Raw genomic sequence first — 15,163 nt, 5'->3', positions numbered from 1 at the left:
AAGACATTACGGAAGACAAAAAATAACCTGCTACGTATTTGGAAAGTCCATTTACAGGGTATGGTGTATGTGACGTGGCACAAATGGGGAGGTAAACCTATGTTCGTATGTACGCACCATGCCAGATTCGTCTTGAATGCAGGAAAAAAACCTGCATTCAAGTTCATCCTGTTATTGGTTTTTGAGCAAATTGTTCTGAACATTATGTTTGCTAAATCATGTTTTTAACCTAAGACATCAAGCTATGCCAAATCCTTTTGCTCCACATTGTTACGTCTTCTTCTTCTTCTTTTTCTTCTTCTTCTTCTTCTCCTCATCATTATTATTATTATTATTATTATTATTATTATTATTATTATTATTATTATTATTATTATTATTATTATAATACATTTTTGCTAACTAATCTTTTTTAAAACACTGTCTTCATCTAGTTAACTAAAAGATGTAAATAAAAAGAAAGCAGTAGCTCCACTGATCATTATTGTGTACATTTGCTAAGGCAAAAAAATATATATTATGTATTAAGCCCTGGGTTTTTTTACCCTGTATCCAGTTTATGGACACATCACATATTTCTTCTTATTTTAAGCTCAGTTCAATATGCACACTAACAGACAGGGATAAATACATAACTTTGACATCTTTTTAAGTCATAACCAAGCAGATGGATGGTATAGATTATGCTTATTTTTTCCTATATTTCTTAATCAAACCTGAATGTGGAAGTGAATTTTCCTTCCTAGTGCAACAAATCCCTCCAAAACAGTATTCATATTTGAATAATAGTGTCCACAGGATGTGGTGAAACTTTACTTTTTTTTTTTTTTTTTTGGAAGTCGGATGTACTGCAATTTACTGCATATCATTCATTATAAGCACTAATAAAACAAAATCATTTTCTGAATCATTTGCTCAACTAGTAACGGCTGGAATGTTGACATTAAAAACAAAGCAATCATAATGACAAAGTGCAACAGTAGATCAGATATATTACAGCCTTATTTAAGTAGTTTCTTAAATAATTTTACTTGCTACTTTATGTTCTTATATAACTTTGTTATCCAACTATTCCCACATAGCTATCCATGTTTTGGCTTTATATGTACAAAATGATTACTGTTGATATGTTGATATTCCTAGAACACACCCATAACATCCCAGCATTAAATCAGCATTTTTTTCAAATGAAATTGCAGAAAAATTAGAAACTTTTCAGCATTTTTCCCAGAAAGTTAGGAATATAACTTTTATCGAAATAAACACAAGTACTATTGGAAATCTTGTTCTATAGCTGACTCTGTGATATAAATGATAAATATTCAGTAAATGACATTTATAGTAAAACATCATGAACAAATGAATTAAGTAATTTTGTGTCCTGCCTCTGCAATTAGTTTAGGCATTGTCAACCTGTCTATTACTTGTGATTGGATTGTTAATATAACAAAGCTACATGTGACTGACTTAATCAATTAACCATTTAAAGTCTCTGTCTTTATCATTCAGTTTTTCATTCAAGCGCATTTTGAGAAAAACTTAGTAGCCATACCCATGTGGATAACATAAAGATCTATGATAAATGTGACATGTGACTCAATATCTCTCCTAAAGCATCTATGATTGAAGGTCTTACAGAGAAATTCTAATGAGTGTCATGAATAAATACATTCATGTATCTCACAGTAATTTAAATCAGTGAAATTTTGGTACATGTTTACTTCTGGGAAAAATCTAGCCACAAAGACTAGATTCCATTATTTTACACAGCCTTCCATAAACAATGTCTGATATTAGATTCAAAATGGTTTCCTTAAGAGGCATAGAAATGATCTAGACATCCCATCTACTGATTTTTAAGTGAATGCTGAATAATGCTTTCTTGCTAACTTAGAGTAAGGTGTACAATTTACTTGATGACTCTAACCCAAGCTGAATAATAAATGTATTCACAGCTTTCAGTGGTCATTCAATGATTCAATAGATTGGACACAAGGTACATTGTGCATAGCGCTATAAAATATATGTGATGCACTTCCTGCTTATGAGTATTTATACAGCACTTTCATACTTCACTGTGTAATCTAAAAAAAAATAGATTGATAATAATTCTCTCTCTCTAGCTATATATTATCAGCATATCTAAAAAAAAATGCTGAGGGGAACTGAGCACTACGATTACATTTTTATATGTTTATACATGTTTATAAATCTTTCTACAAACACCAATCAACGTCTTTCAACCGAGCTTTGTAGCCTACTTTACATGGCTCTTCAGGGTAAAAGCAGTTTGCCTTATTTGCTGGATAGTCATTCATGTTTATGGTAACATAAAAAGGTCTACTGAAAATAATCAATAACATCATGAATAAAATGAAATCATTAATTAGATTTTTGCTTAGCATTTTAATGGTTTGCCATAACCCAAATACATATTCAATAACTTAATACCTTTAGTATTAACTCATATCAGAGATAACTCTAATATTAACTGGATTATTTCGGTTAAATACCGAGCTTGCATAACAATATATGAAATATCATCACATAAATAATATTTGATCGAGAATAAGAATATATTAGGGAGTAAATTTTTACATTTTACAAAGGAAGCAAGTCTTTTTTCTTGGGATAAACTTATTTGATTGTTCATGTCTTTATATTGAGTGATATATTTATATTGAATTCTCCTTTAACAATGTTTGCAGACCTTTTTTTCACAAAACGAACACACTCAGTTTTAAATAAACGTGTTACGAACAAAAAAAGGCCAAAAAATGTTTACTTTCCAAAGTATATTTGGGAAAAGAAAGTTATTATTATTATTATTATTATTATTATTATTATTAATACACTTCTGGATTGAATCTGTGGGTATGATGAGTTTAGAATAGAGATAGCAGAGTGTGATGTCTGACTAAATACACTAACTGGAAATGGTCCAGAAACATATCAATCCCTTTGTAAAAAATAAAATAAAATTACATTGTGGGAAAAAAAAAACACACTACAACCAGAGATTAAAACAAAAAGGTTTTGTTACTACCCGGATTAAAACCCTTAAACCTCGTAGCAGGGGGTAAATAGGTAAATGGGTCAGGGGGCGTGTGGGTTGTACGAGAAAAGGGGGCACGGATCCGCCACTAGGAATACTTAATCTGTGTTTTGACCCCTGGAAAACGATGGACACGCCACTTCCTTCTAAATTTAGCCACATTCTCGTCGGCTCGCAGTGCGCAACTGAAGTGCCGAGCTCATGTAGTAGTTTATGTGACCAGAATAAGCCGCTCGTCCCTCGAGATTGGCTGCAGCTCCGCCGCTCTCCATTGCTGCTATGCGGTTCGGCACGTTCTGAGGGCACGCGACATTGAACGCCGTCGTCATCCAGCCTGGAGCACATCAGCCATGGCGCAGGGAAACCATTTCCTAGCCATCCCCAAACAGGAGGGCCTTTTCATGACCATTAAGAGCGGGCGGGCCGAGGAGAGCCGCGATGATTTCAACGTCGAAGACGAGGACGATGAGGAAACCGAGGAGGACGTGCGCTTAATACCCCGGAGCTCGCCCGTGCCGAGAAAGCGCGGCCCTTCGATCGCCGACGAGACCGCGGAGTACATGCGGATTCGCCTGGCGCTGCCGCCGCGGAGAGTGTCTTTCGCGGACGCCACGGGAGGCGATCTGGTCGACGTGCGCGAGTTCGCCGCGTTCGATTCCGACGAAGACGAAGACGATGCTGACTGGGAGGAAGAGGAGGCGAGGTGTCGCCGAGCCTACCTCCAGCCCGTTTACCGCGTGTGGCCCGAGTTCCAGACCCGTGCGGAAAGTGAGCTGACCCTCGCGGTGCGCGCGCATAAAGTGGAAGTGGAGAAGGTGACGGCGGTGCAAGACGAGCCGCTCGCCTTCGACACTCTGATCCGCGTCTTCAACGTTTCTTATCACAAATGCGTCTACGTCCGAACGACCATGGACGGCTGGATGACCCAGTCTGAATCCACCGCCGAGTATGTGCACGGATCTCACGACAACGACACGGACAAGTTTTCCGTCCGCCTCTCCTTCGCCGAGCCCTATCTCTTTAACGGAGCGCGGATCGACTTTGTCGTGCGTTATGAAACGTCTGATGGAGAGTTTTGGGCAAACAATTCGGGCAGGAATTATTCAGTGACCCTTGTCGTGTCCTATGAGGAAGACTCAGGCCCAGAGAACAAGGTCGAATATCAAGAAATTAAAGGCATAATGAAGCCATCAAAATACAGGTAAATGCCCTGCTGCGCGTGCAGTATAAATAACCACATGACAGAAGTCGCCTAGCAGCAGCTATGTTTGGAGCTGCAACAATACCCGCAACTAAAAACCCATGGCATTTGTTTTTCCACTGTCATTTTGTATTGATGTGTGCTGCTTCTGTATATCCTTATTTTTATTTTTTTTTTAGAAAATTAAGCTCACACACACACACACACACACACACACACACACACACCTTCATCAAAACACATTCATCTTTATCAGGCAATCTTTAACTGTCCAGAACCCTGCATCCACTGTAGCTTCAGATCCATGTTCTCCACTGCATCCTGAAATGGTCTTCTGCTGTTGTAGTCCATCAGCATTGACATGGTTTGACACGTGATGCTTTTCTGCTCACCACAGTTGTAAAGAGTGCTTCTAAATTAAATAGTTTAAAGATCAGCAGATTCTTAACCAGTTTACTTGGCAACAACGGCAAGTAAAATCTAAGTAAAAACTCGCTGAGGTCAGTTTTCCCCTGAATTTGATGTTTGATGTGAGTATTATTTAATGCATGTTACCTGTATCTGCATGATTGGATACACGAGCAAGTACAGGGGTTCCTATTAAAACGGCCAGCGAGTGTATGTTACTGAACAAACGATTCAACTGTGTTTTTTAAGAACACCAAAGGCCCGAAAATCTTTAAATACTTAACAATTAAAGGTTTGAGTTCTAATAGATGGCATCAGTATGTTATTAGATCAAACAGCACATTAATAAAAAAAACTATTTTTAAAATTGTAATGATAAAAGATTTGGTGGCAATTTTCTGATACATTTTCAGTACTTTTTGCAAAGGTATTAACAATCATAGTACCAAAAAAACTTTTTGTGTTCAAGCCGCAACCCAGCTGTGATTGCTGAATGAAGCGTTGACTTTTAGGCAGCAAACAGTTAACTGCAAAAATATTAGATATCATACGAATGCTTTGCTATCGTTAATGATGTTCTTCCTTGTTTATATAAGTGAGATCATACTAATGCTATGCTATCGCTTATGATGGTCTCCCTTGTTTATATAAGCCCAACATCATTGTGTACTGTATAAGGATTATGGAATGCTTATCGACAGTGACAACCTATACATACACACAGACACGAAAATAGCAGTTATCCTACAGGCAGGAGGGGTATGAAAATAGGAAAAGGGAGATTTCCACTTGACCTTTTCCTAGAGGCTGCTTTGTAGAAAAACTGAATGCTGCAAATGACATGAAATGGTTTTTCTTTTTTTACGAATGCTAACACCCTAAGCTCTTTTGATGGTAGTTCCTGTAAGTTGAGCAGTATTAAGAAACCCAGTGTTCCATACTCCAGCTACTTTCGACCTTTCCCTAAATGTCAAATGACACTGCTCCCCAAAAGCTGCTGAACAAAACTAAAGGTCATCCTCTGTTTTCTCTGAGGAGCAACTATCATTCCAGAACAGCTATCATTAAGTCTAAAACTAGTGTGCTGTTTCTGCTGGGTTATTACTACATCCACACGGAGCTTTCATTTATGCATATACAGAAGGAAAATAGTTTGGTGTTATCAATTATTTTATTTTTTTTACAGAGTGGTGTACTTATGTTTGTGTGTCCAGTTATGATGGTCACAACTCCCTCTTTAAATTAATTAAAATAATGGCTATTTACAAAGTGTGTAATTCGGCAATCATTAGACTTGCACATTATACGTAATCTAAAATCCTAAAGTACCTAGCAAATATAACCGTTCGCTTAGCCAGCATGAGAGTTAAAGCTACCCATTGCCACGACATATTTTTGTAATTCCAATACACCCCCCCCCCCCCCACACACACACACACACATTTCTGCTTCCTGCCAAATGTTCCCAGACCATATCAAGTCAAGTAGGCTTTTCTGTAATTTCAACCATATACGGTTTAGTACGCTACACAGTAAAACTAAACGGTTTCTTCCAGGATGAAGGTGCTACATAAAACAACATAAATTAACATGAGATAACACAAAACTAGCTGGAACAAACAGACTTAGCCGCAGAACTACATTAAGTGCATGTCTACAAACACGATTTGATTTAAACTACAGAGCACAATACAGCGAGCTAATAAAACTGTAACACTGCAGCACTGACAAATACACAGCTTAAAGATGACCAGGGTATCTGTGTACACTGCCTATAGATTTAATATTCTAAAGCTTGATTTATTTTCTGCGAACTCTTCTAAACTGTCTCCTATTTTTATTTATTTTTGTATATTTTTTACAACAAACCTCTGAACCGTTTACCATTTTTAGCTTGCTGTGCAACATTATTAACATTAACAAATAGAATTTGTGCAACATAATTCTCTTTTTATTCCATTGTGCAACATAATTCTCTTTTTATTCCATTCCAGCACAGAAGATGAGACTGACTTCTCTCTTGACACAGATGAAGGTATGAAATATGAAAACACCAAATAATTCTAAAGAACTACTCTATTGTTACTAACACAATGTTGTGACATATTTACTAGAAAATGATTGATATTAAAGAATGTAGGCAAGTATTAATATAAATAATAGTTTACCATGTAAATATACTGGGCTGCATAGTTTTATTTTCTAATGTTTTTTTAACCACTGTCACAAATTATATCATTTTAGGGAATGAGTTAAATATTGAGAAACGGTCATCTGTTGAAATTTCCTCGTCTGTGTGTCCCCTTGTTGTTGAGCCGGAGATTGACATTGAGGTAAGTTGTGTCATTCTTACCACATTAACCAGTGGTAACAAAAAATGGTGATTTAAATAACCACTTACTCTGAATGCTACATAGCTTGCCTGTTGGGGATTAAAACACACAGTTTAAAATAATAATTTACTAAAATAAGTGTATGGCAGTACCTTTTGAATTTAGAGGTTGTCAATGACAACAGCCCTTTTAGAATTTCTGTATTTTTGTCTTAATCAGAGCCAAAAGTCTAAATACTCTAGATCAAGAGAATTTATTTAGAAAAAGTATCCCTTAAATATCTCACACCTGATGTTTTAAAAAACGAGCCATGCTTTAATCAAATCAGATTCCCGTAAGTGTTCATGAGGCCACTATTTGGCAAACATTTAACAAGAATGGGTTGCATGGCAAGATAGCGAGAAGGAAATCTCTACTCTCCGAAGAGAACACTGCTACCCAACTGAGGTTTGTTCAAGACCACATGAATAAGCCAGACGCTTGGAAGAATGTTTTGTGGTCACATAAATCCAGAATAGAAGTTTTTTTCTGTTTAATGTAAAATGCTTGCCATTATTGGTATACCTTTGAATTCTGGAGCAAATTCTACAGGAGCATGTGAACATGTGTATTAGAGCTTACAACAGTCTTTTGAGCAGGCGTGGCCTATGATTTCCTAGTATAGAGTTCTGTAGACATTGTGCACTTTAATTCAATAATTAAATTTAATTGTTTTTTTTGCATTATTCAATTGGATTCTCTTGATCAAGCTTGAGGACAAAGAACCTTCCTGAGACAAGATAAAGATTAGATCACATTTCAGATCAAATTTATGCAAAAATACAGAAAAATGTATAAAGTATAAAGAACATATATTAATGATTAAATGACTTATTGTTGTTACATGCTTCCTATATCAGGTAAAAAATGCACTATTGGCTAGTAGTCACCTAGAGGAGTTGTCACTTAGCAGTCGAACTGCAGTCTTTGCAGCAAAAAAAAAAACCACTCTGCCCTGTGTATTATTAATGGATGCACTAGACTTTTTTAGTTTCCTTTTTTTGCAGTGGTTTTTCAGTGGTTATACCATCTTCACACACACACACACACTCTGCGATGCATTATATCAGTCAGTGTAGTGGACTGTGCTGTGATCTCATTGTGCTTAGGTTTATGGGGTTCATTTCAGTGCATATAACAAATCAAAATGGGGTAAGTAATAAAACTCATGGGCATAGACAACTCAGAGGAACTGCTTGTGGAAGCTTGATCCTTAACCAATTAAACACTGTTTCTTTCTGACAGTTTAGTACTTAAAATCTAACTTGTGACCTATTTGACCATATAACCATTCATTCAAAATATACAACCCCAATTTGAAAAAAGTTGGGACAATGTGCAAAATGTAAATAAAAACAGAATGCAATATTTTGCAAATATCAAAAATCCACATTATATTCACAATAAAACACAATGTTTAAACTAGTAATGTATAGCGTTTTAAGGAAAAATAGGTAATTTTGTATTTGATGGTTGCATTAAAGTTGGGACCGGCCCATGTTTACCACTGTGTAGCATCATCTCTTCTGTCCGTATACATCTGGGAACTGTTGCAGTCGCTGAAGTTTTAGGAGAGGAATGTTGTCCCATATGTGTCTGATACAGGATTCTAGCTGCTTAACAGTTGTGGGTGTTTTTCTTTGTATTCTTCATGTTATGTCATGTTTTCAAATGTGAAAGTTCTAGAATGCAGGCAGGCTAGTTCAGCACCCACAATCTTCTACTACGAAGTCATACTATTGTAGTAGATACAGTATGTAGTTAACATTGTCTTGCTTATATATGCAAGTCTTTCCCTGAATGTCATTTTCTTGATTGAAGTGTTTGTTGCTCTAAAACCTGTATATACCGTTCAGCATTGATGGTGCCTTTCCAAATGTGCAAGCTGCCCATTTATGCATTCCCATACCGTCAGAGATGTGGCTTTTTGAACCCTTTGAACTGCAGATAACAAGCCAGATGGTCCCTCTTCTCTTTAGCCTGGAGGACATGGTGTCCATGCTTCCAAAAGGAAATAAAAAATGTTATTTGTTTTACCACAGAACAGTTTTCCACTTTGCCTTAGTACATTTTAAAAACTCTTTGGCTCAGAGAGGATAGCGGCGTACCTGGATCAGGTTCACGCCTTCTTTGCATGATAGAGATTTAACCTGCATTTGTGGATGACTTGGCAAACTGTGTTCACAGACAATAATTTCTGGAGGTGAGCCAGTGCAGTGATTTCTATTACAGAAATATGATGGTTTTAATGCAGTTTTGCCTGAGGGACTACTCACCTATTGTGCATAAAATATGTTTTTCAGATTTGCAAATCATTGCATGCTGTTTTAATTTACATTTTACACAGTGTTCCAACAATTCTGTAATTGGGGTTATAATTTACTTACTGATACTAAATTAATTTTGCTGTTTGTTTGTCAGCCTAACACAATTCATTTAAACCACTCACTTTTTTAAATGCCTAGAGTCCCAGGTTCTATTAGTACTCATCTTGCACTTTTCCAAGGTTAGCATGTTTGCCATATTTTCTATATTTCTCACTTTCTCAGAGCCTATTCTCTGAATACAGGGTGCAGGCAGAAGCACAGCCTACATTAGATCCCAGTTCATTTGAGAATAAATATACCGGTACATAAATATACCGGAAAGAAATGTTGCCTGGACCACTTATGCCAGTAACAGAACTATGATAGAAGAAAAACTATGCCACTTGCCAGTGGTATTTAAACCAGTGAACTAGGTATTTGAACAAGTCTTTGGTGCACAGACTCTGGAAGCACTAGATGATTGCTTCATCTGTCTGAATCAGTAAATACATAACTGGCCGAAAAATAGAGTTAAATATTAATAGTTATTTATGACTCACTGGAATTGACATTTTTATTTTCTGGATACTGTTTTGTGAAAATGTGTCTCAGTGTCAGTGTATCATGATCGTCTGTCTCCCTGCTAAAACATCATTGTACATTATTTTTTTTGTCTAGCATCATAATAAATCTGTAAGCATTTCAGAAGCTTTGGCCATGATTCTAAAAAATGTGATGCTTTTTGCCACATAAAACTCATAAAGCGATTTGTATTGATGTAAAGTCTCTGCTTGATTAAACGTGAATTAATGATTATGAATGCCAAAGCATGACCTCTTGCTCACTTTATAGGTATTTGTGTTTTAGCCAATGCAAAGCTATTCTAATGTGCTTATCAGCAGCATGCAGCCTGTGTGGCACAGTAATAGTTCAGTAAACTTAATTAATATCTTTGCGCTTTTTTTGCTTATTATTGTGCATGTGAAAACTGCAAATTATTTGGATAATGCCTTAAATTATTCGGATAATAAATTGGAGTGAAATGCCCATTTATAACAAGGATCAAAATGACTTCTGTAAATCAACTGCCAATCTGTCCATTTTAAGCCTGCACAGAGATAGCACATGTGGAAATCACCAAATTACTCCTATCCTAGAATTTCAGTTGCAATTTTGGGATCAGTGTTGGAGATGGAATTGTCAATGTTTTTAAATTTATTTCTTTATCATGCAAATTGCCAAACTGTGGACAGTAAATCTACTTAGACCTTCATGGCTGCCACTAGTATCTTGGAGCCAAGTGTTTTCCCATACTGTAGTTCTCTTATTGGACCCAGTCGTGTTTTATTTTCTTCAGTAATGTTATCAATAGTAATTATGTTTTGCTCTTCCACCTGGACAGCTCATTGAAGCTTCAGCAAGAACTTAGGTAATGGGCACGCTGCACGCTAACCTCTCATCTTGCTATTCTTATCATTTCCTTCATGGCACGTGGAAAGCAAGAACATTTTGTACAGAACACTGACGGTTCTCTTGTCTTTGGTACAGTCTTGTCTTTGTGAAAGAGTTAACTCCCAGCAGGATTATTTTTGTTTAAAACATTCGTTTTAGTGCTTCATTGCATTCCCGTTCACGTTCGACTACATTGCATGCTTTATTGTATTGAGTTTCAATCGATGTTGTATATCTGTGTTTTTTATTAAACCATTCTTAAAGCCTACAAAGATTAGGATCTGTAATACTAAATCATAAAAATTAGGCAACCCAAAAAATTTTTTATTCTATTAATAATTCAACTTATTTACTTCTCAAGAAATGAAGTGGATTACTGATGAGCCCAAGATGATTTTTACAGCAATAATATAAAAAATGGGCCTTTTAATAAAAACTTATTTGAAACATAATTAAAAAAAAATAATTTCAATATAAGCCCAGTGATATTTGTTTGTCACTAATATTTCTAACTATAGTTGTTAATAGGCTATTGTGCTAATATATACTCATACATGTTATGAATTCCAATAAAAAAAAATATAACGACAGATGCACAGCTGTTACCAAATACATATCTAGGCTTAGAAAACAACAGCATGGACAATATTATAATAGTGATACTAATATCTTTGGTTCATTTATGCTTGTGAATGACCCAAGGCTAAGGTATTACAGGTATTTTTAAAGGTTATGAAAGATTTACATGTCTCACAAGTCCCATTCTATCGTTTCACCCAGTAAGTGTTACAAGTATGACACAGAGCAGTGTTTTCATTTAACATTTGTCCTCTTGATTGCAGATTTCTGAAGCTCAGCTTTCTCCTTCTAAAGCTAGCGGAGAATCTACAGTAGCGGAATGTCATCATCTAAGTGCTGACAAAGAGGATGAACATCCTCTACAGGATTTGCCTGAAAATCCACCGCAAACAGACCATCCAGACAAAGGCACTGAATTACAAATATGCACTGAGGACAGCACAGTTTCTATTCAGAACAAACCCCCAGATAATGACACTGTCATGGAGTCTATCAAATCCAACCAACCCCTTTGCCCAAATCAAGATAACTTCCAGTCAGACACTGTATTCCCAGCTCCTTTTGACTTAGAACTAACTTTACCAGCCATTTTTCCAAGCAGGCATAATATGAAGGAAGATATCGCAGAAGATTTAAAAGACTATGGAGAGAATCAAGAAATACAGTTTGGAGAGAGGAGTGGGGAAGAACTTCCAGACCAGACCAGTGATGCAGTAGAAGCAGAAAACACTGAATCATCATTACAAGAGCTGCACGAATCAGCACAGCATTGTTCCTTTAATGAGTCGATTGTTGCCAGTGCAACTTCAGGTGAAGGAGATTTTAGTCATACCACAGGTCTTTACATTTCTGATGTTGACCCCTTATCGGAGAGTCCTGAAATGATGAAACCTGATGCTATGGTCAGAAAGCAAGTAGTAACCGAATATCAACAGCAAGTTAAGAAGAAAGAACTGAATGAGGTACCAGCTGTCCTTTCTGTGAATGTAGACACTTCATCTGGCTCTGAGAGTGCAGCCCGTGAAGAGGAGAGCCCAACCCAAACATCTCTTTTAAGTCTAACAGCATCGTCCCACAGTTTTCCCACCATTGTAAAAAAAGCGCCACCTAAGTTTGAGGATGGCGAATCTGCTATGACACAGAAGGAACCTTTCTCTAATGAAGAGTTTGAATTGTACTACGATGACCCTGCTTCATTTCCGAAACAAGAAGAACTGGAAATGCAACCTGCATTGCCCTGTAAGACCTTAGAGGCTCCTAAATCGGAGGTCGATGTGATTTTAGGTACTCTGGTTCCATCCTTTGCCTTCCTAAGTGCTGCTGTCTGCTTTATTGTTGGGTTCCATGAACCCAGCATGTTCCTCATCATGGCACTCTTCCTAGTTTCCCTTTGTTTTTAGTTTTTTCTTTTCCTTTTCAAAAACCACCTTCCCAAGTGCCTTTTTCAGAATGAAAAAAATACTACAAATACACCTAGATTATTATAAGTGTTCGTGGAGATTACATATTAGTTATATATATTAGACAAACATTATTTATTCAGAGAGTTATTTTTTTTATGTACTACTAATGACTTAGGTAATATCACTGTGATTAGTACTAATTTCAGATTGCTAGGTTATCTCTGACTCGGTTCCCGTATACTACTAAGTACTGTAAAATGTAGTACACCATATGTCCAGATAAGCAGGATGTCTATGGACAAAAGTATTCCATCAGCTTTGCAAGCAAGGTGCTTATATTGCACTGAAATTAAATATTTATTTGTGTAAATAGTAAATAACAAAAGCCCTCTGAATATTATGGAGTTATTTATGTATCTTATCAGAAATACACTTTAAAAATGTCACTCAGTTATTCTTAGCATCATCAAGCTATTCCACCTGGAACCCACTCTATAGGTGGAACCTTTATAGGGTGCTAATTGAAACTTTGAAGGTTCTTCCAGACGGATAAACTAAAGAACCCGCAACCTTAAAGATGTACCTTAAAGATCTTTTTCTTATAATGTAATTGTTGGACGTATTAACTCATTTGTCTATGACTAGTATTTGGATGGTATTGTGTCCCACCACTAGGAAACCTTGTTTGTAGTCTTGTCACGCCACTGATCCTTACTTTTTCCTCTTGTGATATTTGAGACGTGTTGGAATATACAGAGAACTGACCAAGTGTTATAATTGTTTTGCAGACACTTAAGATTTGCATGACATATTTTATGAATGTGACCTGATAATAGTTTGTTCTTGGTCTGTTTTACCCCGATCAACAGAGACTCTTGCCATGTAAGAAAGATTTGTGAATGTTAAATTGAATGGTGTTAAAGAAAGTAGTATAATGTAAAAGTTAGATAGTTGTGTTTTGACGTTTCAGGTGAAAAAAAATCTGACCAGCAGTGGCTAACTGTGGTAAGCACATTCAGGTACAATTAAATCAATATTTATGCTTTCTTCGATGTAACATCGCGATACAGAAAGTGTTGGTATGGATTCAGGTTCGGTGGTTACATACCAGGAGCTTAATGAATTGATGATGACAGTGTTTGGCTAATGCAGTAGCAGCAAAATTATATCTCGATGCACAAAGCCATAAAAAAAAAAAAAGGATATGTTGTTGACTAAATTGAAACGATCACCTATACGTGTACATGACTGGATGTTCAGGTACATTTACAATTTAGAATTCGCTAGATCAGTTAATGCACTGCTTATGTAACTGTACTCTAATCATTACTAGATATCCTTTAACTGGCACCATGCAACGGTTTTCATATATGAGAACCTCCACTAATCACAGGAACATTTATTATTTATTATGGAAAACCTAAATTGGGTGTAGTATTTAAACTTAATCTTCACTGCAAGTGCAACTTTCATGTGGCCAAGTAGCAAAAATCTGTGTAAACTTTGATCACCAGAGGTTATATATTACTCAACTAGGTCATGTGATTAAGCTTACTGTCATTAAATATATCAAATGCATGCACCTTACTGCTTTGTTAAGTTGCAGATTTGTTGTGACTTTATGTAAACTACATCCAATCCAACAGCACTCACAAATAAACACTGACAGATATCCAATTGTTGTTTTCTGTTTGTGCATCATGTACCTTATATTACAGCAGATATAGCTTAGGGTCTTTGTGTTTATTTTTGCTCAATCCAATTAGTTCTTGAGCCTTTCTTTTCCATAGTTGACATTATAAGCTAATGTGCACATTGGTTTATTTGCTATTTTATAGCCTGTTAGCAGTACCTGTGAGCTAGCATAAACTGAGCTGTATTTTTGGAATTAAACATGGCTAGCTCTTTTGAAAGATCTTTTGGATTGTGAGATTTTGGCTGAGCCACATCTGCTGCCAATTTGCCAATTAACTTTGTGCTTTTTCATCTGTAGATATTATAGCTACGTCACACAAACTATAATTTACACGACCAAAGCACTATGCACATTACTTGTACCTGCCTTAGCCTTCCAAGGTATTTCAGATACAAGCTGTGTGAACATGCAACATAGCTCTTAAATCTAACTACTCTCCATATTGTGGATAGAAAATTCCAACCCAAAGTTAGAAAGAGAGGGGTCTGTTGGATGGAAAAAACCTACTACAGCACAAGATATGTGATATAATTTAGCTAACGTGGCTAAGTATGTGTGGTATATCAAGTAAAATACACTCAGAGGGTGTAGCAGCACATTTCCACAAGCCCAGCAGGTAGTGGGATATACTGTATATAATGCATCAAGAAGAACATTGACTAGGTGCCACAGGTTGGAAGTTCAAAGTAGA

The 15,163-nt window shown here is 36.4% G+C and overlaps 1 protein-coding gene across 2 annotated transcripts; it reads left to right on the top strand.

Annotated features, from left to right (window-relative positions):
* The first annotated feature begins 821 nt into the window (after positions 1-821).
* LOC310733028 (protein phosphatase 1 regulatory subunit 3A) lies at positions 822-14,453 on the top strand. 2 transcript variants are annotated; one of them, XM_083553871.1, is made up of 5 exons: positions 822-4,256; positions 6,659-6,699; positions 6,909-6,997; positions 10,745-10,771; positions 11,637-14,453. In XM_083553871.1, exons 1-4 carry the CDS (start codon positions 3,406-3,408, stop codon positions 10,769-10,771), a joined length of 1,008 nt encoding a protein of 335 aa, XP_083409997.1. In that variant the 5' UTR covers positions 822-3,405; the 3' UTR covers positions 11,637-14,453. The 2 variants fall into 2 exon arrangements, with proteins under 2 accessions (XP_083409997.1, XP_083409996.1); XM_083553870.1 differs by lacking the exon at positions 10,745-10,771.
* The last annotated feature ends 710 nt before the right edge of the window (positions 14,454-15,163 follow it).

Source organism: Silurus aristotelis, assembly GCF_946808225.1.
Source record: "Silurus aristotelis genome assembly, chromosome: 11".
NCBI classification, from domain to species: domain Eukaryota; kingdom Metazoa; phylum Chordata; class Actinopteri; order Siluriformes; family Siluridae; genus Silurus; species Silurus aristotelis.
This window is presented reverse-complemented; position numbering and strand designations above follow the sequence as displayed.

Excerpts from the sequence above, each read along its gene's own strand:
- LOC310733028 (XM_083553870.1), top strand. The coding sequence starts at position 3,406 with ATGGCGCAGGGAAACCATTTCCTAGCCATCCCCAAACAGGAGGGCCTT. Across the intron at positions 6,700-6,908 it reads CTCTCTTGACACAGATGAAG|GGAATGAGTTAAATATTGAG; the intron begins GTATGAAATATG and ends ATATCATTTTAG. Across the intron at positions 6,998-11,636 it reads AGCCGGAGATTGACATTGAG|ATTTCTGAAGCTCAGCTTTC; the intron begins GTAAGTTGTGTC and ends TCTTGATTGCAG.